At 46.7% G+C, this 22,751-nt stretch overlaps 1 protein-coding gene across 1 annotated transcript in view; it reads left to right on the forward strand.

The window, feature by feature from the left end:
- F12 (coagulation factor XII) overlaps positions 1–20,709 on the forward strand; it is a 379,673-nt gene extending 358,964 nt beyond the window's left edge. The window contains exon 14 of the mRNA XM_069651529.1: positions 19,279–20,709. Within this exon, the coding sequence (XP_069507630.1) occupies positions 19,279–19,476 (198 nt within the window). The 3' untranslated portion in view covers positions 19,477–20,709. The remainder of the gene's footprint in view (positions 1–19,278) is intronic.
- The last annotated feature ends 2,042 nt before the right edge of the window (positions 20,710–22,751 follow it).

The following is a 22,751-nucleotide window of genomic DNA, read 5'->3' on the forward strand; positions in this document are numbered from 1 at the left end:
CCTGATTCTTTGATGTCCCCCTTTTCCTGGACCACAATGGACTAGGAACCAGGCCGGTGTGTAGTAACAATATAGATTTTATTAATTTATTTAAACCAAATTTGACAGACTAACATCAGCCACCAGTGCTGTGGCAACACAAGAACAAAAATGACTTCCGTAAAGGCACCAACACAGAGATAATACTGAGATATGCAGACACAATTTTCCACAGCTTTCTTTTCAAATCACGCACCAAGACAGAAAAGAACAATTCAAGACACAAAGTGATTGCTGATTTGGTTATAATACTTATCTCCCAGCCCCTCTGAACTGAAGGCCAGTGGCAGAGAGTGGGAACACAATGGGAAAATCATTTTGGGATTCTGAAAATGCACTCTTTAGAAAAGGGATTGAAGGGAAAACATCTTTTTTTCTACTTATTACCGCAGATGCGGTATGAGGGAAAGAAAAGCAATGGGAAAATGTGTTTTGCCACACCTAAAAAGAACAGGCAGGGCTTTGTGGTTTGGGTCAGAGCACAATGGGAACAAAGGGGCAATTTTGTTAGGCAACCTGCACACTCACATGGAAACAAGTTTTGGGGATGAATTCTTTTGGCAAATCTTTATGTCTATACCGGCTCAAAACACACTGGGAAGAGCTTGTTAGTGTTGAATGCCAACAAAACACATCCCGTGATTTCTATAGGGGAATTAATTGATTTACTTTCATTAAATATGCTAAGGATCTACACAGACAAACAGGATATTTTGCTATGGGGATATAACTAGAACAATACTTGAAAATGCAGGGCCTATACAATCTATGGCTTTGGGATAGTTGTACTTACAGGAGAGGCCTTGGAATGGACACCAGGGAACAGCAGGGCACCTCTGGGACAGCAAGGGTGTCAGTCAAGGATAGTCTCCTCTGAATCCTCCAAGGGGTCCCAGTCAGCAGTCAGCTTCTATGTCTCCTGGTCCCTGTCTCCAATGTAAGATTTGTGGCCTCTCTGCTTGCATGTTTCTTGCAAGAGTTCAGCAGCAGGTTACCTTCCGGAATAAGTGGATAAAGCACAGTTCTAATGCAAACTGGTCTACTTCTAGGGAAAATTACATCACAAACTTGTCATGATTCCCATGAAAGGGATTGGCTGGTTTTATCTACCTACCTCCCACCTGTGTGCTAATAGGACAAGGAGATGAGGGGTGTGAGTTAGGAAAGCTGTGGGAGGAGAACGCTTTGTCATCCCAAACTGACATGTGGGCTCGGCCTGTTTCAACTCAATCTATCAACATGGCAAGTACCCTAATTTTTCAAATCTTTACATGTATGCATCTACTTTTAAGAACTACATTTTAAGGCAAATCAGATGATGCTAGTCTAAAGTCGGCACGCTTATCCTATGTAGAGATACAGATTTTCTTCATTTACTCAGGAGCCGTATTAGTGAAAAATATGCCACTCCAGAGTTCCCATGGTAACTTTGTCCTTCACCCTTGCACCAAGTTTCAAATCTCTCAGAATCAAGGGAAGGCCGAAATCAACTTTTTGTTAATAACTTTGGTTATGTTTATCGCACCAGCATCGTTTTGGCATGGTTCAAAGGGGGTTACTGTCACCTTTAATAAAAGTCTGGAATGACTGTAGTGGCATATGCGCTGCCCTTTTTTATGGAATAATATGTATTTTTCTATTAACTAAACTCCAGCATTTTCCTTTGTTCTCTTAACCCTTAAGCATGTGATCAACCAGAGGCTGGCTCATGTTTATGTTCTCGTCCCCCTTCAAGGCCTGCAATGGCCCTGATTGCAACTCTAAAGGACATTTTATGGGAATTGTGACATCAAGGTCACTTCTGCTGAAAGATCAGGCATGGCCTTATCTGTTTCCACTGTGGTTTCAATCTAGGCAGTGTATTTCTTTCTATATTATTAAGCAATGGATTTTAAAGTCACACACAATGCATTTTACATGACATTTTATACGGCACCTGGGCCTTATATTCATATGTAATGTACTTTTTTAATCTCTCAGTTACAAAATACATGAGTATCACTTCTGGATTGTCCATAGTGAGCACTTCTCTTAGCATACTGTCATTTGGATGAGGGAAAAAGGAAGTTCTTTTATTTCTTAAAATTGCAAGACGCTTGGTTTCAATTAAGATTTCAGGATCACAGTCTCATGTTGCATAAAGATATTGTACACACTGCTATCTGTCTCTTTAAGTACAAGTGCAGCTCACCATGGATTTAGTAAAACAGCATTGTCAGCCACATGTCTTTCGTTTCCTTGCTGAAATGCATTGCAAATATCTTCGCACTTTCGAGATTCACGCCCACTTTCTTTCCTTTGATATGTAGGCCTGTTTTTGGCCTCATGTCTGACATCCCCATTTCTTTGCTGGCCTTATACTTCAATGGGATTTCCCAAATCACCCTGGCCTCTTTATTTCTGACATTCAAGGCCTATATTTCACCCCACAGCATGTGTCCTCCTCTTTGTGCCTCCAGCATCGGACATCTGACATCTTCTGCTGTCAGTCCTTAACCCTGTCATGGCCAGGTTACACGGACATGACATCTCCCCCAAGCAGCACAAAGTACCTTGAAGCCATCTCACTCTTAGGACACTTAGATCTTTTCGATGAGGCGCACTGGTTTCTTGATGCTTCCGACAGGTCGGGGTGAAATGTTCCACTGGTCACTCATTTCAGCAGTTTCCTATTGCTATGAGATTTTTCCGAGGTTGATCTGGACCTTCTTCACCTGTATGCTCCGTGCTGTATTTCTTGAAGTGTGACAATTTTCGTGTTACTACACGGAGGCGTTCTCGCTGTCACCATGGATCCTTTTATATGAGACACTGTCAGAAGACATGAATTGAAACCTGAGTCTGACCTCCTCTCTTGCTTGCGGCAAACTAGCACAAGATCCCCTGGGAGTATGGAAAGCAAGGCTGCAAGTCTTCTGTGATCAGCATATGTCTTCATGTTAGCCATTCGATGATGACCGGTTGCTGATACTTCTCAATGCACTTGCTCATCACAAGTTGGGAGGTGCGGTAGCCTTGTCTTCACTTTCCTTCCAAACATTAGATCCGCTAGACATTTGCCTGTGGTGCCATGTGGGAAATTCCAGTAGTCTCTTAACTTGTCAAACGATGATTAATTTACTGACTTCAAGCCTAGCTTGTTTTGCTGTTCCACATTCTTGAATCTGCCCATGAACCTCTTAACCATGCTAATTGGCCTGAGGCCATAGGGAAGTTATTTTCCTGTGATGAATTCCCATGTGGCTCATGAAACGGTTTAATTACTTTCCACTGAATGGGGGTCCATCCATTATCACCAGTAGATACTTGCCCTCTCTGATGGGGGCAAAGAAGTCTACCCACACACTACTACAGATTGTGTCCAGCAACTCTGACATTTAGAGTGGTTCCGGTCTTACGGTCTCCGAGTGCTTTGACACAGGTTACAGTATTGCCTGGTGCATTCGATGAGTGCATCAAGCCCAGGAAACCACATGGTCTCCCTAATTTGACATTTGGTTGAAACCACCCCTCAGTGTCCTTCATACACTATGTCAACAATTTGTTGTTGAAGTTTTGACGGTATTGCGGTACAAGTACCTCACATTATAAGCCCTTCCGTCGACACAGAAAGCTCATCTTTGACCTGTTTGAACATGCAGCGATCAGTCAATCGGGAGTTGTTTCCCCGCTGATCCACCGAGATGACCTCTCTGGCGAGGGTGCCCCATCGTCTGGACACAATTAACTCCTGCAGCTTCAGTAGTATCGCATCCTTGTCGCCATTGTGGTCTTTGCTGCTGCTAATGCCTTCTGTCGATAGGTCATCTTTACAGACGACATGGAGACTTTATGTTTGACAACCTTCTTTATTTAGTACAGGTTGGGAACTGCCAGGAACTCATGGGAACCTTTACTGCACATGTGTCCCCCTCCTTATGCCTCCAGCATCAGATATCTTACGTCTGCTGCTGTCAGTCCTCTACTAAAGTGCTGGGGGAAGTGTGAAAGGATTTCAGAGTTGGTGTGGAGTGCTGCTAATGTGTCTGTGTCATGGGGGTATTCCATATTTCACACACAGCCACAACTGCTAAGTGAGGAAGGTAAGAGGGAAGTGGTCGGTGAGAAGGAATGTCTTGTTACAGGGGTATTGGGCATTCCAAACCCCAATTGTGGGATAGGAAGTTGGGAGTTGATGCGGTGAACGTGAGGGGCAACTGTAGTCAGAAGGCGAGCGGCAAAGATAAGGTTAGAGTTTCTAGGTGAGGACGGTTAAGGGGTTATTTGAAAGAAGGTTTGTTTGTCTTTCAGGGAAGGAGTTTCCTGCTGATGAACAAGATTGGTTGCACTTCCATGCTTCCTATTTGGTACAACACAGTGCCAAGACCTACCCGGAAAGCATTGACCTGGGGAACAAAGGGGTCTGCAAACTTCATGGTGTTCAAGACTTGTGCTAAACATAGAATATATTTCAAATCTTGGAATGCATTTTTGTCTAAACCGGTCAATGTGGTGCAAGAATGCTCTACTCTCTTTCTTTTTCTCAGACAATGGTATGCTCCAAATGGCCGCTACCCTAGACTTTTGTGATGGGATTATTCCATTTCTATGTTGGGATCCCAGATATTTTACTGACGTTTAGGTCAAGGAATATATACTTGGACTCACCATTTACCCGGGTTGTTGCTTTGAAGTACGCTTCACTCAGAGAGTCAGCTTTTGTTCAGCCAATGTTCAAATGTGACTAGTTACATTATCTAAGTCTGTCTCTGCATACTTCTGATGTTTAACCAAAAGATGAGGCATCAATCTTTGAAAGGTCATTGAAATTCATGTAGATAAATATGTAGTACCTTGAAGTCAAACATGGCTTGTGGTGTTGAAAATGCAGTCTTCTCCTTACCTGCAGGAGGGAAAGGTACTTACTTGCCAGTATCTTTTTGTCAGATCAGTCCTGGAAATGTAGACAGATTTTTCCAATTGTTGGATGAGATCATTGATTCACAGCATTGGATAAACACTGAATTCGGCTTCTGCATTGGCCTTTCTAAAATCAATGCAAAACTTCCTGGTTTTATCAGGCTTTGGGATGAGGAAAACTGAGAGGACCATTTGTTAAATGATTGCTTAATTTCACCCATTCTCAGCACATTATACTCAATCTCCTTAATTACTGCTCTTTAAACGTTGGCCAGATGACATTGGCCCTCATTCCGAGTTTGGAGGTAAGTAATCGTCCTTACCGGCATGGAGAAAATGATGGGTCCATGCAGTCAAGAGCCCACTAATAGAGGGCTATTACGAGTACGCGTGCACAAGCTTTGCGCCATGCAGGTAATGACATTACCGACATGCCCTAAAAGTCCCAGAAATGGCCCTAAGCAGCATCATGCAAAGTGCAGACAGCACTACCGGCATGAATCAAGACGGCATTAGCGGACACCGCTAATAACGGTCACCGTAAATAAGCGGAACCGGAAGTAGCGTCATTGCACAGGAACGGGAAAGAGCACGGCGGCCATCTTTAAAAACACAATCCATTGCCATTCTCAGCAGCCAGGACCTGCAGTATATTGCTGTGTGCCAAAATCTACCCACAACAACTATACAATGCCCAAGGCAGTCATAAAAAGGCACCTCCCACCAGCGCAAGGAGCGCTTTAATGAAGACGATCTCACCATGCTGACGGAGACCCTGGCTGAGAATGCCAATGTAGTGTTTGCCCAGAGCCTCAAGAGGGAGGCTGTCATCAGAAAGAAGGAGCTCTGGGCACTAGTGGCACAAAACGTCAGCGCGGTTGGCAACACCCCCTGCAAAACTAAGGACTGCAGGAAGAGGTGGTATGATCTGCGCCTGCGAGTCCGCAACATCCTCTAATGCAAACAGGAGCCAGGCCATGGCAACTGACGGAGGAGCAAGCTCTCTGATAAAGCTGTCCCGGTGGTAGGAGATATGTGCCAGCCTGATCGGCAGAGAGGCCATTTAAGGCGTTGGTTACATGGAGTGTGGCACCACCTCATCAGCGGAAGGAGGTGAGTGACCTAAGAAAACACTGTAATGCAGAGTCTGATGATAGTCCACCAAAATGTCTGTCTAAAGAGGCAAGCCATGCCCCAATACACACACATTCCCAGCCTAGTTGTCGTACGCAGCACAGACACATGCAGATGCCTGCCGCAAGGCAATGCCATACCTTACACAAACCACACTAAGATGTTAATGGCATAAGTCACACTGCATGCAGGCCACAACAAATATGCATGTCACATAGCATACGTCTGCCCCAACATGAGTGACCCCGACGGATGCCTGCATTACCCACCCATATAGCAAGCAACATGATCATCCAAACTCCACTGCCTATTACCCCCTATTGTGCAGATGAGCCATTATACAAATGTATGCATGATGCTTCTCAAACCATCACTCATGCGGTCCCTCTCTTCGACCCCCACAGGCTCAGATCATAACAGCGAGCCCCGGGACTCACCCCCACAGCTGACCACACCCTGGAAGAGGGCCCGGGATGAGGGCAACAGGCCTTCCACCTCCAAAGCCCAATACAAGCCTCGGCAGGCACCGCAAAGAAACCACCTCCGGATGCAATGGCACTGATGCCGCCAAGGGCCGTCGACACTGTGCCAACAACTCCAGTCACACCGGCACAGGACACAGTTGAAGCTGCACTCTCAGCAGAGAACAGTTCAGTCGGGGAGGCGGCAGCTACAGCACCCCTGGCTGATGACGAGGCGCAGGGACAGGTGTGGGTGCCCGTTGAGGATGACTCCTCTGACCTGCCTGGCACACAAAGTCCGGCACCATCCCCCCAGCTCACAACGGTCGACTCCGACCACGGCACCACCCCGGAGCAGTCTGGGGGGGAGGACATCCAAGGGGCCATGAGTCCCATAGGGGACCCAATTGAAATTGTGTATGACACACAAGCACCCTCCACCTCCACAGGTATACCGGCAGGGGTGCAGCAGGCAGGGCAAGCTTTGCAGTGGCAGGAGGAGCTAACTGCCCTGGTATGACAATTTGTTACTGACAATGCACAAGCAAGGCAGGAGTGGGGCGAGAACACAGCCTCTCTGGGGAAGATAATTGCCGATAGCACCAGTAGACTGTGCGAGGAGGTATCAGCCGCATTGCTGATGCAATGGAGGCTGAGCTTCTGGCCCCCCAAATGGAGCAGGCGGCAAACCCCATTGTCCTTGAGCTCCACACAGACTAGCCCACTACGCAGGTCGGCGCGCACCCTGCGTCGCCCAGACATGCCGCCACCAGGTGCAGGGAGTGGCAGGAAGTAGACTGCCCAGCCTGATGAAGGCAATAGACACTTGTGTGGACACCATGTGTGGGGGAGTTGTGGGGGGAGGGGGAAGGGTGTGAGGGTGTGTGGGGGAGTTGTGGTGGGAGGGGGAGGGGGTGAGGGTGGTGGAGGGTTAGTGCACTTTCATCTTTATTGGACATTTAAATAAACCTGTTGTGTGAAAAAATATCTTGAGTGGACATACATCATTGCACATGTGTCATTTATTCATATACAGTGCATAGTGTACATGTACTCCCACACCCAGTGCCCTCTGTCCAACTATCATGTCACCCTCTGCAGCCATGTGTCAGAAATATTTTGCAATCACTGACTGACGCACAGCACGTCCCTCCTGTGCATCGGCACCGCGATGATGTGCAGCCACATCTTCTTCATCCCCTTCATCATCACCATGTGGTAGCAGTTTAATGTCAGGGGGCAGGGTCACGTTCCGTCGGATGCACATGTTGTGCAGCATGACACATGCCATGATGATCTTGGCCACCTTCTCATGCCTGTAGAGGAGTGCCCCACTCGACCGGCTAAGGCAGCGAAACCGTGCCTTCAACAGGCCAAAGATCTGCTCGATGACCACACGGGTACGGGTGTGGGAACGATTGTAGTCCTCATTGTGCCTGTTCTGTGGGTTTTGGACAGGGGTGAGGAGCCACGGCTTCAAGGGATAGCCACTGTCACCTGCATGGGAGGCAAAAAAAGGTATATGTCAGTCGATTCATGATGGACAGCTGTACTAGTCACACATGCCTGCAGATTATCGTTGGTCGCATGCACATGTCCCTGGTTGTATGCACGCCATTTGTAGGCCCTCAATGTGTCCTGTGCCATGGACTAATAGTGTGGGTTGCATCTTCAAGATGATACACGGTGTGCACTGCCTTCTTGTTGCTCATGCATTGTGTACGCATACAGCTGTGTTCGTGTCTAATTTGTGATGTGTTGTGTTCTGTAGGATTTTCTGACTGGGAGCGTTGGCAGTAGGATCTGCAATGTTAGGTATTCAGCACTGATTTTTCCCATGGTGACATGCTGCATTCCTGTGGTTGTGGCAGCCCTGTGACAGACAGTGGATTCCCTTGGTGGTTTTGTTCAATGCACTCCCATGGATGCTTGTCCTGTGTGGTGATTTGCTGGAGACAGCAACATAGTGCACATTCACTGCATGTTGCTGGATGGTGTTACGGAGGGTGAGGTCCACTGATGAGTGGTGCACATGTTGTGGGATGTGGGGTGGTTTACTGTTGGTCATGTTGTGATAGGTGTCAACCTTACTTCATTCCTATGGGATTTGATTGTCATGTTCAGTTTGGGATGCTTTGGGGCACAGTGTTGATGTGCACATCGTGCTGTCACATCCACATTGACGCCATGGTGGTGTGTGCATCTCTCTCCCCATTTCAGGGCCATGTGCCTGTGATGCAACTTACCAAGCAGCCAGGCACGTCGTCCAGCATGTCGCTCCATGTAGCGTGGTAGCGTGGAGTTCCGCAGGACCATAGAGTCATGAGTTGATCCGGGATATCGGGCACAACAATGTGTGATGATCTTGCTGGCGTCACATACCATCTGGACATTGATGGAGTGGTATTGCTTGCGGTTGCGGTACACCACCTCCATGGCATGCAGGACCACCAACTCCACGTGGGTGCAGTTGAGGGCAACTATACAATTTGGCATGCCTGCCAGTGCATGGAAGCCAACTTTTGTATCAGAAATCTCCTGGGGAGTCTGTGGTAGGGATATGTAGTCCCTTGTGTGCTTGAGGAGGGCATCCAGCACTTGGTTCAGATTGCGAGAAAATAAGGGTTGTGATATGCCATGCATGTGCCCCACTGTGTGCTGGTAGGTGCCTGTGGCAAGGAAGTGGAGCACCGGCACTACCTTCAGTAGAGGGGGATGGGGGTGCGTATTTCAATGAGGCTGACAATGTCGTGTATCATGTCCACGATGGTGGTGATGGTGTCCCAGTCCAGACGGTACAGGGTGTGGATCTGTTAGGGGTTAGGTTGAATGGACTGGCTCTGATGCAAGGGATTGGGGGCTGTCTGCATGGTACCGCTGGCTGCACTGGTGGTGCATGCTGGGCCTGTCTTACCCTCCTTCTCCTCCTGCGTCTCCTCTGTGGTGCCTGTTGTTGCTGTTGTTGCTGTTGCTGGTGTAGCAACGCAAGCATGTCCTCCATCCCTAGTATTGCTACTACTATTGGAATCATCTTGGTGTGGGAAGGGGTGTGGTATGTGGGTGTGCTCCTTTTGTGCTGGCCTAGACTCCATTGCCTCCACCTCTGCTCATTTTGTGCACCTGTGGCAGTTGGGAACACTGCACATAGCATTTAACGGTTGGTTCACGATGCTGGTATTGCCGGCATGCCGGTATCCCCTATTAGCGCCTTCATGATGCCAGTATTTGCATGTCCGCCTGACTTGTGATGTCCTCCCATTAACGGCATGCCCGTATTGCCGGCTTGAAGGGCCGCGTGCCCGCGCCCTTGCCGCTATTAGAGGCACCGTTACTAGCCTCTAATAATGGGGTCTTAGGTCGGAATAGCCCGGAGCCGTATGCGATGTAATCCTTTACCGGCATCGTTTTTCCAATTACCTCCAACCTCGTAATGACCCCCATTGACTCTGTGGGCCTGATTCACAGAATGTTTTCCTATGGGATTGCACCATTATAAAACGCTTCTGTGCATCAGGCCCTGTGTTGGGAGGTATACACATTCTGTGCGTAGTGAGGTTCAGCCTTTCTGACTCGTCCGAAATGAAATTCTGAAAATTACTCAGGAAGGATATGAGATTTAAAGCTTGTTCAGCATTAAGTAACTTGGGAATGGAAGAACTTTCTTTGTGAGGGGGTATCCAAAGCAGCCCAACATCCTCCTGATGGGTCGTATATGCGATGATGTTTTAGTCCAGTTATGGTTTCTCTAACAAAACCTTCAATTAAGGAGATCAATTTGCTTTATTTTTTCCAGTTAGGCTGGTGAATATGGTACTTAAGTGTAGTACTTCTAAAATTGGGTAAGGCTAATTCCACTATGCTAGAAGCTTGTGTTCACGGCTCATACGCAAGACACAGACCTGGTCTACCACCTGTAAACTTTGTAAGATGCTTTTTCATATAAGCTTTGTAATTTCTTCTGGATGCTCTCTAGATTGTCACACAGATGTTCTCATACAACCACCATGTGCTCTTGGTTGTTTTGGATGAACTTCCTCAAGATTGGATGGTCGGGCTTGTTTCTCGACTCCTCCTTCAATATGTCCAGCACATGGTGTGAGACACAAGTATACACCAGCTTCAATTGAGAGAAGCCAGTAGAAGCTTGTGTTTTATTCTTCTGGCAAACATGACCCAGGAAAGAAAGATATCCCAATTCTTCCCATCTTTATGTACAACTTGGTGTAATATGAGATTGTGTCGTAATGAACCTCTGCACAAGTCCATAGGTTAGTGGATGGAAGATTAATGTTCTTAGACGTTTTCTTTCATTTGAAAAACCTTTTCACGTCTTCCATGACAATGTACACAAATGAAGTGCCTTGACCTATTATTATTTCATGAGGAAAATCTCCTTGACTAAGTATTATGACCTTCAGGATGTTATGGCATGTATTAGTCAGTAGCAGAAAAGCCTCTGTATATAGGATGTTGAATAAGTTAAACAAAAGAAGTACCTATCTGAAAACCACTTTTAGACGAGTGGGCAACGATGTCCATAACAGTTTGATGAAAATGGATTTCGGTTGTTGGTAATGGCTGATGGTGTGCTTAGGGAATGTCTTATGACAGATGGGGTACGTCTTCCAGTGCTGTTTAGGTGTGCTGTAGGACCCCAGCCAAGAGGATCAAATTAAGAAATGTTCTTGCGTTTTTGCTGTACCCACATGTGCTGTCGTTAAATGTGCGTAGTCCATGATGGCTTTTTTCAGGGGTGATGCACCCATAGTAGGTAGCAGGGCTTGCCAACATCTTTTGAATGACAATCAGCTGGAGATAATAGCCCTCTTTTCTTAGTAAAGAATACTTCTCTGGTCTTATACCCATCCTCAGAGGTCTGTAAAATAGGATTCAAGTAGCCATGAGGAATTCTAATAAATTATGCAATAAATTTAGTTAAACGAATAAATAAAATGACCCTGGCCTTGAGCCCAAGCCTTCTGGCTGGAGCGGCATCAGCTGCCGCAACTGCAACTCTGCAGGCGCAGGATTCTGAAAAGGAATACCCAAGACAAGGGTAAATAAGAAATGCTGGACCAGCAATTACAAAACAATAACATTGGCATAACAAAACATGGTTAGGGTTACACACTACTGCAGGCCCAATTCCCACGCAAAGAATTACCACAGTCTGCACCTGGTCAAAGGCATTCTTCAAAAGTTGTTTGTCTATCTGAGTTTGTGCAATCCAATCGCTCTGGGTAGGTGTGGCGGAGTCTTCCGCGAATAACCACTGGGGAAGCATGACTGATGTTTCAAGGGTGTTTATGGAACATAACAAATCGACTGGCTGATGGAACCTTGGGATTTTGGGGCTAACCGGGGTTCAGGGGTTTTCTGCTCTAAGGCTGTCTCTCTCTCTCTCTCTCTCTCTCTCTCAACTGTGCTAGCCTTTCCCTCCTCCCTAGCCCAGGCATCCCTAGCAGGGTTAATAGTAGGGCTCGGTGACACCTATTTGTCTTTTTACTGTCTTAGGCTATTGGTGTCTCCCTGAGTCGATGGCTGCCTAACTCCCTAGAAGTCTTCTAACACTCCCTGACCTAAACCTGCTTAGTTTTCTAAGGGAGTTAGGAATGGTGCATTCCTTCCACACCGTTCCACTGACTTGTCAACCAAGCACAGTCTCGCCTGACCATCTCCTACACTGAATCCCAAAATCTCCTCTGTATGACTCTACTAAACCTCCGATGTTACACTCGTACTTCCTACCTCCACCCATTGATTTTTACTTTCTCAACTCCTTCTCTCACTACTACCTACTACCACTCCTCGAACTCTATTGCTACTACTTTCAGTTACAACTCCTACTACCTCCTCTTACTCCTACTACACTCCTAAAACACTCACTCCTCACTCCCACACACAAACATTCCACAGACCCCTCTCCCCAGTGACCTCCATGCTCCTTTCATGCTCTCCTCTTCTGGTCTCTCATACGTCCTCCTCCACGTCTTGTCCTCACCCAACTACATCCCACACTAAGCAGCTCCCAAACCTACCTTCAAATAGCCACCCCTACGCAGGATTGGTCAGCTCTCCCTACCAATGACTTTCCTTGTTTAGAGGGGTGTGAAAGGGGAGGGCTGGGAGGAGGTTCGGAAGGGCTTGTAATCCTGCCCTTTCTTAAAATGCCCAGGTACGTTTCTAAAATGAGCCATGAAAGGGAACTGATGTTCTCTGTTATTGCCCAACTGTAGGCTTTTTGGTGTTACAATAACCCCTGGTGGTTTAGTGGATTCTTTAATAGTGGGTGCCGGGTGGGGCTCTTCCTTTTGCGCGGGCTCCAGCAGCGTCCTGCGCTACTTTACACTGCCAGACCGGCTCGTGGCCTTCCTGTGGCATCGATGACTCCGTTTCCCCTTCTTTAGTGCGGCCGGTTTACTGGCGTCGTGCTGCCTCCGTTCACTGCCTCTCGGCAGCCGTCCTCCAGGTGTGGTCTCTGCCCCTTGGCGACTGAAGGTAAGGAGAGCCTGGGATGGGGTCCGCTCGCAGACACTCTGGCACCAGCTGGGTGTCGGGGATCAGGCACCCTCATTCCCCTGAGAGGGCCTGTTTCTCAGTATGGGTTCCCAGTTTAGCAGGCTAGATTGGGCTCCTGAATTTAATGTTTGTATCCCGGGTTTAAGTGGAGCCAAATACTCTTGCCACACCTTATCCATCTCCATTATTCCAGGTCTGTTATGTTACTGCACCCCTCGCAGAATGCGGGACAGTTAAAGTAAGCTACTCCAACATCCCCTTTGTAGTCCTCATCTATTACCACGGACCCTACATTACTTAAATTCATGATAAACCTTCCAGAGCGTGGGGCCATGAATCTTTACTTTCCTGCATGAATGGCTGTGCCTGCTTTAATATTGGTTTGAACCAGCACTCATTCTCTGGCTGGAATTCTGTAATCATAAGCGATATAAAAGAACTTTCCCGGCCGATGATTTTTGTCCCTGTGGTAGGTGTGAACGCCTGGTGTAGTCCCCTTTACAAATCACGAGTCAATCCATGACCATTCATTCATGTGTTTGGATGTCATTACTGCTGCTGTATGTCAGACTCTCACATCAGGTCTCTCTGTTCCTCCATTTCTTGATTCCTATCTCAGAATGACTAGTCTAGCCTACCACGCTCTATTTTACAATTTCTGTAGCCCTCTGTGCCTCTTGCTCCACGCTTCAAACCTTCAAATCACAGAAGACCGGTTGCGCTGGTTCTCTTGAGGCTTCTCAGCTTCACCTTCTTAGATCCTCTTTTTTCAATTAGCAGTGCTCACTAGTGCCAACCGATAGGATTTGAGAAGTTTTAGACCCACAACTTCTAAGAAACCATTTTCCCTGATTTGCTTTCTCTCTTTCAGTGCCCCTTGGGCCAGGTTGGGGAGTGACTGGACTGCAACTCCCAACATACAATTCTCACTGGTGTTCTTTCAGTGTTCTAGCACTCCTCACATTCTGGAGGGCCCAAGTCGCAGCGTCCTCCATGCGGCTTCCCAGGGCTCTCAGTGGTCAGTGTTGCACATGCTATGGTGCAGTGTCACCTCTTTCTCCTTCTCTGTGGTCCAAACCTTCCATCTCGTGTCACTCAGTGGCATGTTTTCATCTGCTCTAGGCAGCATTAATGAGTTCCTCCCCCTAGGTCTGGCAGCTTCACCCTTGGGTTGACCTTCTCGGCAGAGTTCTATCGGTACAGTGTTTCCCCCAAGAAATGGAATCAGAAGCTCAGCAATAAAGCAGCCTCTTAAATCGTACTCAGCTCACCCCAGTTCAAGGTTCTTCATGTTTTGTTAATTCTGCCCTTATCCTCTTTCCACAGAGTCGTTGACCCGGTCACCGATTCTCAGACAAAGACAGATATACCTAAAGATAGGCCAGATAGGCTATTTCATTTACTCTGTGGATGGCATTTGGACACATCCTCATCATTTTATCTCTTTTAATTCTAAATAAGAAGACTTTTGAATGCTAGTGTAACATATTAGCAATTGTTTCTGACAACCTTCTTACTACTGGGATCTTAGTCAAAACTTTTGTATGGCGATTAGCGGAGACACATTTCTTTCTGAAACATGCAGGGGCAGAAAATAAACATTTACCAAAGGAATTGCATTCGTCACTCCGTTTACATCTTCCAATAAAGCTCAGTTTAAAGTTTCTAATTTCCAGAAAAACTCCTTGCTATTTTAGTGGTAAATTCAAGGCGTCTGTATGGACATCCAATGCTACAAGTTGCCAAGGTTGCCAGGCTCCCCTTCAACTGTCTGACTTCACTTTCGGTGGCTTGGCTCAGAAACTTCAATGTTCATGGAATTCTTTAGGGAATTGTGGGTTAAGGGGCAAGAAAGGCGGTAGAGAGGGAGTTGCGGCAGGGCCAGTAATTAAGGGGAACCCCTCAAAAAATGAAGAAAAATAAACAATTGCTGAATAAATTTGAAGTAATTACTGACGGAACAATAAGTGGTAAGTACCATGAAGTCATTATTGTCGGCAAGAGAACATGGAACCCTGTGAAAGGTTCTGTAGATGAAATACATTGTCCAGCCATGTCTTCTGAGGATGCAATGTGTGAAATCGGTAGGACAAAATATACTGGATCATCAAATTTAAGTAAACAATGTAGTCCTGCCATACAGAAAGTAGCACCTCTTTAATAATGAAGGGCCTGATTCACAGAAGTTTCCAACGGCATTGCGCCATTATCAAACGCTTCCATGAATCAGGCAGGCCCTAAGTATGCAATCTTAGTTTTGGCTGGAAAATTGCTGGCAACCAAATGCATGGCTGCTGCTCTGACCTTCCCTGAGCAAGTGAGTGACCCTGATCTACATTCAGGATAATTTTTACTGTCAAACATTAAAGCTAGTAGGTAATGCATGTGTCTCTTTCAGAGGCTTGTCGCATGTTGAAAATCACCTGTCAGGCCTATCATTCCTGAACTCAAAATGTATTGGTGCTCTAACATTGCAAACATAGTCCAAAACATTATTTTGTGCCAGCAACTGAGATTGGTGTGTTCATCATTTTTAATTACTTAGGATTGTAAAAAGCTTAGGCGTGTCTGAAAGAACTTAGGACTTGTGAAAAGGTCTCATGTCTTAGGTGAAGGCCTGGGGCTGGGTAGACCATGGGGGGGTGCAACCACCAGCCACTCTGCGTTGTAGGCCACTCCGATTGTATTGAGGGGATCCTTTTTGCCTGCCAGTCAGACGTGGCCTATTAGGCATGATCCCTCCATTTACTGAAGCTGGCCCGGGTGTGGTTAAAGAGGGTGTAAGGTTTCCTTACACCCGGGTATCTCATGGACGTGGACTGTACAGAAAAATTAATGTGAGATGAGGATCCAGAGTAATCCCCAACAAGGACGCACTACTGTGACCTTGCCATGCCACAAACCCACGCTCGCTGGCCTCCACGGTGATCAGTGGCCAAGTGTGTAGCATGGTTCACAAAATGTCAGCAACCCAGAAGCGATACTTGTGTGTATCCATGTGCGCCTGCTCACATGGGACTAAGAGAGCTTTCTGCAGCTTGAGGAGATTCCTTGACTTACTCACTCGTAATCACAATGCAGTTCGCTCAACTTTGGACAAGCGGAAAACACAGTCCAAGGCCATCAGAGCCAGAGATGGTGTGCGGTGGGATAAATCCTCAGCGAGTAGATCCAATCGGAGCCCCGCTCACACTTAAAAAATAGGTGGTAAAATTGTAGTTTAGCCAAGCAAGCACCTATTGCAATACTCGCTCACAGGCCACAGCCAGCTGCCAATTGATAATCACTTAAGCACCCACTGGGCCCTACAAGGGTGTACAAATGTGGGCACGGCAAATAAAGGTGCATGGGAGTTAGAAGTTGAAGGTGAGTGGAGTTGGGTGTTGCATGGTGTAGCGGCAAGGAGGAAAGTGATAAGGAGGAGGAAGTAGGAGAGGTTGAGATAATCAGTTTGTAGTGGAAGACGAAACCACCAAGAAAGGAGGAGAGGAGATGACAGTGGAAGAAGCGGCCAGGAGGTGTTTGGAGGGGAGGATGAGATCATCAAGAGAGAGAGGAGGAAAGGAGGTGATAAACGATGAGCAGAAGAGCAGTTGGGAGGGGAAGACGAGACCATCAGTAGAGGAGGAGGAGAAGGGGAAATTACAAAGGAGGAGAGGAGCAATTTGGAAGAGGAGTGCCACCTATCACTATGGAAAGGAGAAAGGAAGGAGAAGGAAAGAGATTGGTACAGCCTGAAGGAGGGGAGAGAGTACTAATAGGGAGAGAAGGAGGATCAGTGAAGAAAAAGGGGGAAAAGGAAACTATCAGAGAAAACGTGAGAGGCAGGGAGGAGGATAAGAGAAGAGCATTGTGGAATGTCGAGAGAAAGACAGAAAGAGGGGTAACGTTTACAGAGAAGCACAACGTCAATATTCTAGAAGAAAAGGTGACCAGAGAGAAAGATAAAACAAAAGATGGCTGGTCCAGCTTCAAGCCATTGGGGAGACTCTTGCTTGGGTGGGGCATACCCAAGTACGACTCTGATAGCCTGTCAGCGGGTTAAGCTTAGCAACACCAGAGTCCACCACAATCTTGCAAAGAATCTTAGAGTCTGACGGCCCCAGCTCAGAAGACCAAAAGCACCAGAGGTGGAGGTGTCGGCATCTTCTAAACATGACGAGAAACCTCCTAACATCTGTGAAAGCCAAGCCATTGGCAGCTAATGCCAAAAGAGAAGTGTGGGCCCTTTCCAACCCCAAAGAATCCGAGCAACGTGTGGTTCTCCCACCAGGAGGGCACTGCCAAAGAATCTGAGCACTGTGTGGTTCTCCCACCAGGAGGGCACTGCCAAAGAATCCGAGTAACGTGTGGTTCTCCCACCAGGAGGGTACTGCCAAAGAATCCGAGCAACGTGTTGTATTCCCACCAGGAGGGCACTGCCAAAGGATCCAAGCAACGTGTGGTTTCCCCACCAGGAAGGCACCGCCAAAGTATGCGAGCAATGTGTGGTTCTCCCACCAGGAGGGCACTGCCAAGGAATCCGAGCAACGTGTGGTTCTCCCACCAGGAGGGCACTGCCAAAGGATCCGAGCAACGTGTGGTTTCCCCACCAGGAAGGCACTGCCAAAGGATCCGAGCAATGTGTGGTTCTCCTACCAGGAGGGCATTGCCAAAGAATCCGAGCACCGTGTGGTTCTCCCACCAGGAAGGCACTGCCAAAGAATCCGAGCACCGTGTGGTTCTCCCACCAGGAGGGCACTGCCAAAGGATCCGAGCAACGTGTGGTTTCCCCACCAGGAAAGCACTGCCAAAGATCCGAGCACCGTGTGGTTTCCCCACCAGGAAAGCACTGCCAAAGATCCGAGCACCGTGTGGTTTCCCCACCAGGAAGGCACTGCCAGGCTGTGTCTCTCTCTAGAGCGCTCTGGTGCATTTCAAAGCTTTCTTTGCTCTTCATAAAAACCTTTAATGCATGAAGTCACTATGCCATCACTCTGTGTGGTTTCAGATCAGAAATCAAGCAGGTTTACACATTTACCTCGCCTGCAGTCACCTAGGCCCCAAAGGAAGAGGTACTGCAGGGAGGCCAGGGTCACAAGGTATGTTGTCTATGGTCCCTGAAAGACTGGCGGATCAGATGGTATTCATGGGGGCAGCAAAAGCAGGGGTCAAGTCCTAAAAATTTAAGTAGGGGGACTCATCAACAAGCGCAATGGGATGCGATGTCGCCAGAAATTAGCAGATGAAGGTGGAATATGCACATTTCATTAAACTGGCTTTGCATAACCACCCAAATTACACAAGACAAATGGCATTTGCCTTTCATAAAATCAACACGCACACAAAACCAAGAGAGGCTATTTTCTTCTAATAGTGTTTTTTAAAACGTTAAAAGGTGTGCATGTTTTAAACTCCAAGAACCAATACAAATGTTTCCCCTGGGACTTGCAGTAACGAAATGGGTCATTTCACCTTTAGTTGTTTGTTATTTTTCATCAGGTCATATGGTGCAGTGGTGAAGTGTCCGGCCTACAAACCTGCCAACTACGATTTGATCCCAGAGGTGTCTTTAATTAATAAATTCAAAGAAGACATTCAATGTTTCTCATTTGAGCAGGGGGGACTTAGTCCACCCTCTGAATAAAGTGGGTGGACTCCGTCCCCCTGCGTTTACCCTCGACTTGAGCCCTGAGCAAACGTCCAGTGGCAAGGGGTGGTTCAAGAAATCCCGTACCTGTCATAGCACTTAACTGACTGAATGTGTGTGACATCACTGAATTAGGGAGATAACGAGTTTGAGCGCACCTGGCGCCGTATTACAGAAAACGTGCGCTGGTGAGAGTGCATTTTTGCAGGATATTTACATTATATGAAAGATTGCCCTACTGTAAACAATACATTCAATGCATGTTTTCAGCGGGGCAAAGTCTGTCCTATTGCAATACAATACAATTCTGTATTAGGACTTCGGCAAAATGGGTCCTGGTGCAAAAATGCATTGACAAATCTGCTCTTTACACTAGTGATAATACCTAGCAAAGGTGCACTGGTTCCAGTGAAAAGTGTCTGTAATCCGGCCCTTGGCGTCCTTCACTGTAATTAACAAAGACGGGAAGAGGTGTTAGTGTACCCTTTTGGGGTGTCTGTGTTCTGTGTCCTCTACAATATAAGTAAAACCTCGTTCTCACAAAAAATTATTTCCCTCTATTGCCCCCCCACTCACCACTTCCTCCCCTCTTTTTAGGGAGACTCCGGCGGACCCCTCGTGTGTGACATCAGAGGCACCATGTTTGTGCATGGAATCGTGAGCTGGGGCTCTGGGTGTGCCCAGGAGAACAAACCTGGGGTTTACACCAACGTGGCGGCCTACAGCACCTGGATCCAAGGCATCATGAGCCGCCAAGAAGACACCCCCAGTGCCGCCACCCCAGCACCCCAGTGACATTGCTGTGAAATCTGCCCACCAGGGTGAAAGCCAGGCAATTTCAAGACAAAAGTATTGCTTTATGGAGGATATAAAGATTCAGAAGACTCAGAAATGCCAGATGTGCATCGTTTGTCTGTTTGTTTGTTTGTTAGTTTGTTTAAAGCGTCAGGTTGTTAATGGGAGACACCCCAGAGCGAACACTGAAAAGAAAATGTGCCCAATAGCACACAGGAAGTCTGCAGTCACCAAGGTCATGCACTCAGAATTCAATGTCCCAAACATAGTAACACTTGAATTGTGCCGGACAAGCTGATCTAACGGAGATGCTCTAAAAGGGGTGTAAACATTTATAAGGTCCTCAGAAGCTACACATATGCCCAGCAAGCTCCTCACCCGCAATTACTGCTGCCATCATGCATGTGCTAAGCCACATATAGGGCACCCGATGGCAGCGTATATGAGACGCAGGCACCCTTAATGCCATTATATAAGCTGCAATAAAATCAATACTGAAAGACCACAAGGCCACAAAACATCACCTGGGAAGCCCACTCACCAGAGAGGACGAGTGGAAGACCTGAGCCACAGCCAAGCTAGTCCAAGAGCAATTAGGACTTATTTTTATTCATTTATTTATAACACGCCATTAACCCTCGGGCATCTGGGCGCACAAAAACACAAGAGACACAACATAACACAACGGGACACTTTCATATTCTTACAATTCAATCTGTAGAAGCTAAGAATCGGGAGCCAGAAGAGAGATTCAAAGACATCCTAAAAGAACCAATAAAAAGAGTCTGGTTTTCAGGGCTGTACGATACCTCCTCATATTTTTATCCAGTCGTAATGAAATTGGCAGAGTTCCAGGTCTGAGCTGCCGCAGTCAGGAAAGCACTTCCCAGTCCCTTTGCCCTTTTAAGCTTAATGGTATTTTTTTTATTCTTTTTTTATTTTTATTGATATAGTTGAATAATCAACTTTTCAATACATCAAATACAAAATTAAAAATGTTTTGAGATTTTAAAATTAATTACAATTCATATACGTGGTTCATGTATCATACAGTTCAATTTGTCTTTGCTACTTAAAATCATCCTTTTTAGTTCATTTAATTGATCTTTCCGCATGAGTCTTACATCTAACCATTTTGCTCTAACAGTCAATAACTGTTTCGCTCTAATAACTTATTACATTCTTGGGCAAAACAGATTACAACTTCAATGACATTAAAAAGTGTATTATTGCCAGACTAATTGAAGTCTTTTGTGTGTTATAAAGAAGCTCCCATAGCCGTTCGGCCGTAAGATTCCAGTGTCCTTCAACAAAATGCTTAAAATACCTGATTCTCTCTTTTAAAAGATTTGGACAGTTCACCAACAAATGAACTAAGGTTTTAGGTTCTTAAGGATTATTACAGAAGCGGCAGAAATAGTTATCTACAGGAATTAACTTACATTTGGCTAAGATTTCCTTTGTGTGCCAGATGTTGAGTCTGAATCTGATAAATTGATCACGATAGTTAGCCGCCGGAAACTTGATGACATAGAATTCCGGAGTTTGTGGTTTCTTAATTAAAGAAATATACATAGCTAGATGTTTATATTTCAAGCATTCGGATCGTGTAGTTATCCAATCCCAGGACACCATTTTTCTCTTTGCCTTATTAGAGTTCACAATAAGTGTCTTTTCTGATACATCCGCTGCTGACATAAACTCTGGAACCTGACACCTCCAGATAAACATACTTTTGTGGGTCGTGTCTTTTTTATACTTTGCTAATACATCAAGCACAGAGTTGGGTTTTGTCTCCATAATGCATTTCCTATACAGGCTGCATAGCTTCCACATATACAAGGAGTAACGCGATGTTAGACCTCATTCAAAATTAATAATACACATATGTACCAATTTAGGCTATCTGAGCAGATTCTTCCAAAAAGACCCTTCTATTATTACCCAAAAAGACTGTCCTCGCCAATTTCGTGATTCTGCACCATAGATGGTCGTCAGGACAGCTTTTCGTCGGTAAAATACTAACACACGTGAAAGCAAAAATCTGCCATATTTATTATTTATCACCATCGCTTGAGAACATGCAGTTTTATTTGTTTCCGAATTCTGCATTGTTATGCACGATAGGTCAGTCACACACCCACACAACACCCTGCATGACACTCCGATACAAAATACTGTCAGGCTCCCCGGTTCACCGCCCAACCCTCCTCATGTCCCATCACCTAGGGTGCAGGGGAGTCGCCATCACCGATGGTTGTGGATCACACGAAGAGGACGGTGTGGTCTGTTTCCTCGTCTCCAATGGCAACTGCCATGGAGATTGCGATCGGGCTGGAACAGCCGATCGCGATCGCTTCCTGGTTGCACATCAACTTCCCGATCACGTGCACGGAGCCCCACTCACGTGATCGGGAGGCGGCTCGCATAAAAGCCGGGAGCTTTGAAACACTCGCCGCTTCACAGCTGTTCTCTAACACTGTTCGGCGTTCTTGACTCTCGTTTTTTGACTTCATCGGATTTCGACCTCAGGCTTACTCTCACGGATTTGATTAACTCTTGCTCCTTGGATACGGTTGCCGATACTCTGCACGGATACTGGTACTTTGGACCCTTTTGCGCTTAACGGACTGCTTTGGATTTTCCCTACCTGTTCACTTGCTACAACCTGGATTTCGACCCTTGGAAGGTTTAAGACCTTCCTTCTGTTCAGTCTTGGAAATCATTACGGATTACTGGTGGTCAGCTCGTACCCACCTCCAGGTACTTGCCGGTTTGAATCATCGGCGCTCCCTTGCACCAATTCCTCAGGCTCCCTTCCATTGAACATAGCCTCTGGAGTCCTCGGCGCCACCTGATTCTACAATCAACAAACCACCTGTGGCCTCAAAGCTCGCACAGGGAGTGTTTATCTTTCTCTCCCTGTGGGTGATTTGTGGACAGAGGCTCAATACTCTTCACTACGCGGCAAGTCTCGACAGACTGTGAAGCCGCGCGTTGTGTTGAGTATGGAGCCTGTAGCCGAGGACCCCGTGGCTGCATTGATACAGGCACTCACAGTTTTGAGGGCAGACATGACAGCCGCCAACGCGGCTATACATCAGAGGTTAGATTTAATCCAAAGTGTACAACACCCATTACCCGCTGATGTAGAGTTTGGGGAAGCCGCTGCCCAACCCCCGGTTGTCCAACCTATTTCTCCCCCTGTAGCGCCACAAATTCCTGTACTCATGCCTACGCCTTTTCCCTTGGCCGCTCCAGAAAGATTCCACGGA

Source organism: Ambystoma mexicanum, chromosome 3p (genome assembly GCF_040938575.1).
Source record: "Ambystoma mexicanum isolate Mex_15411 chromosome 3p, UKY_AmexF1_1, whole genome shotgun sequence".
Lineage (NCBI taxonomy): Eukaryota > Metazoa > Chordata > Amphibia > Caudata > Ambystomatidae > Ambystoma > Ambystoma mexicanum.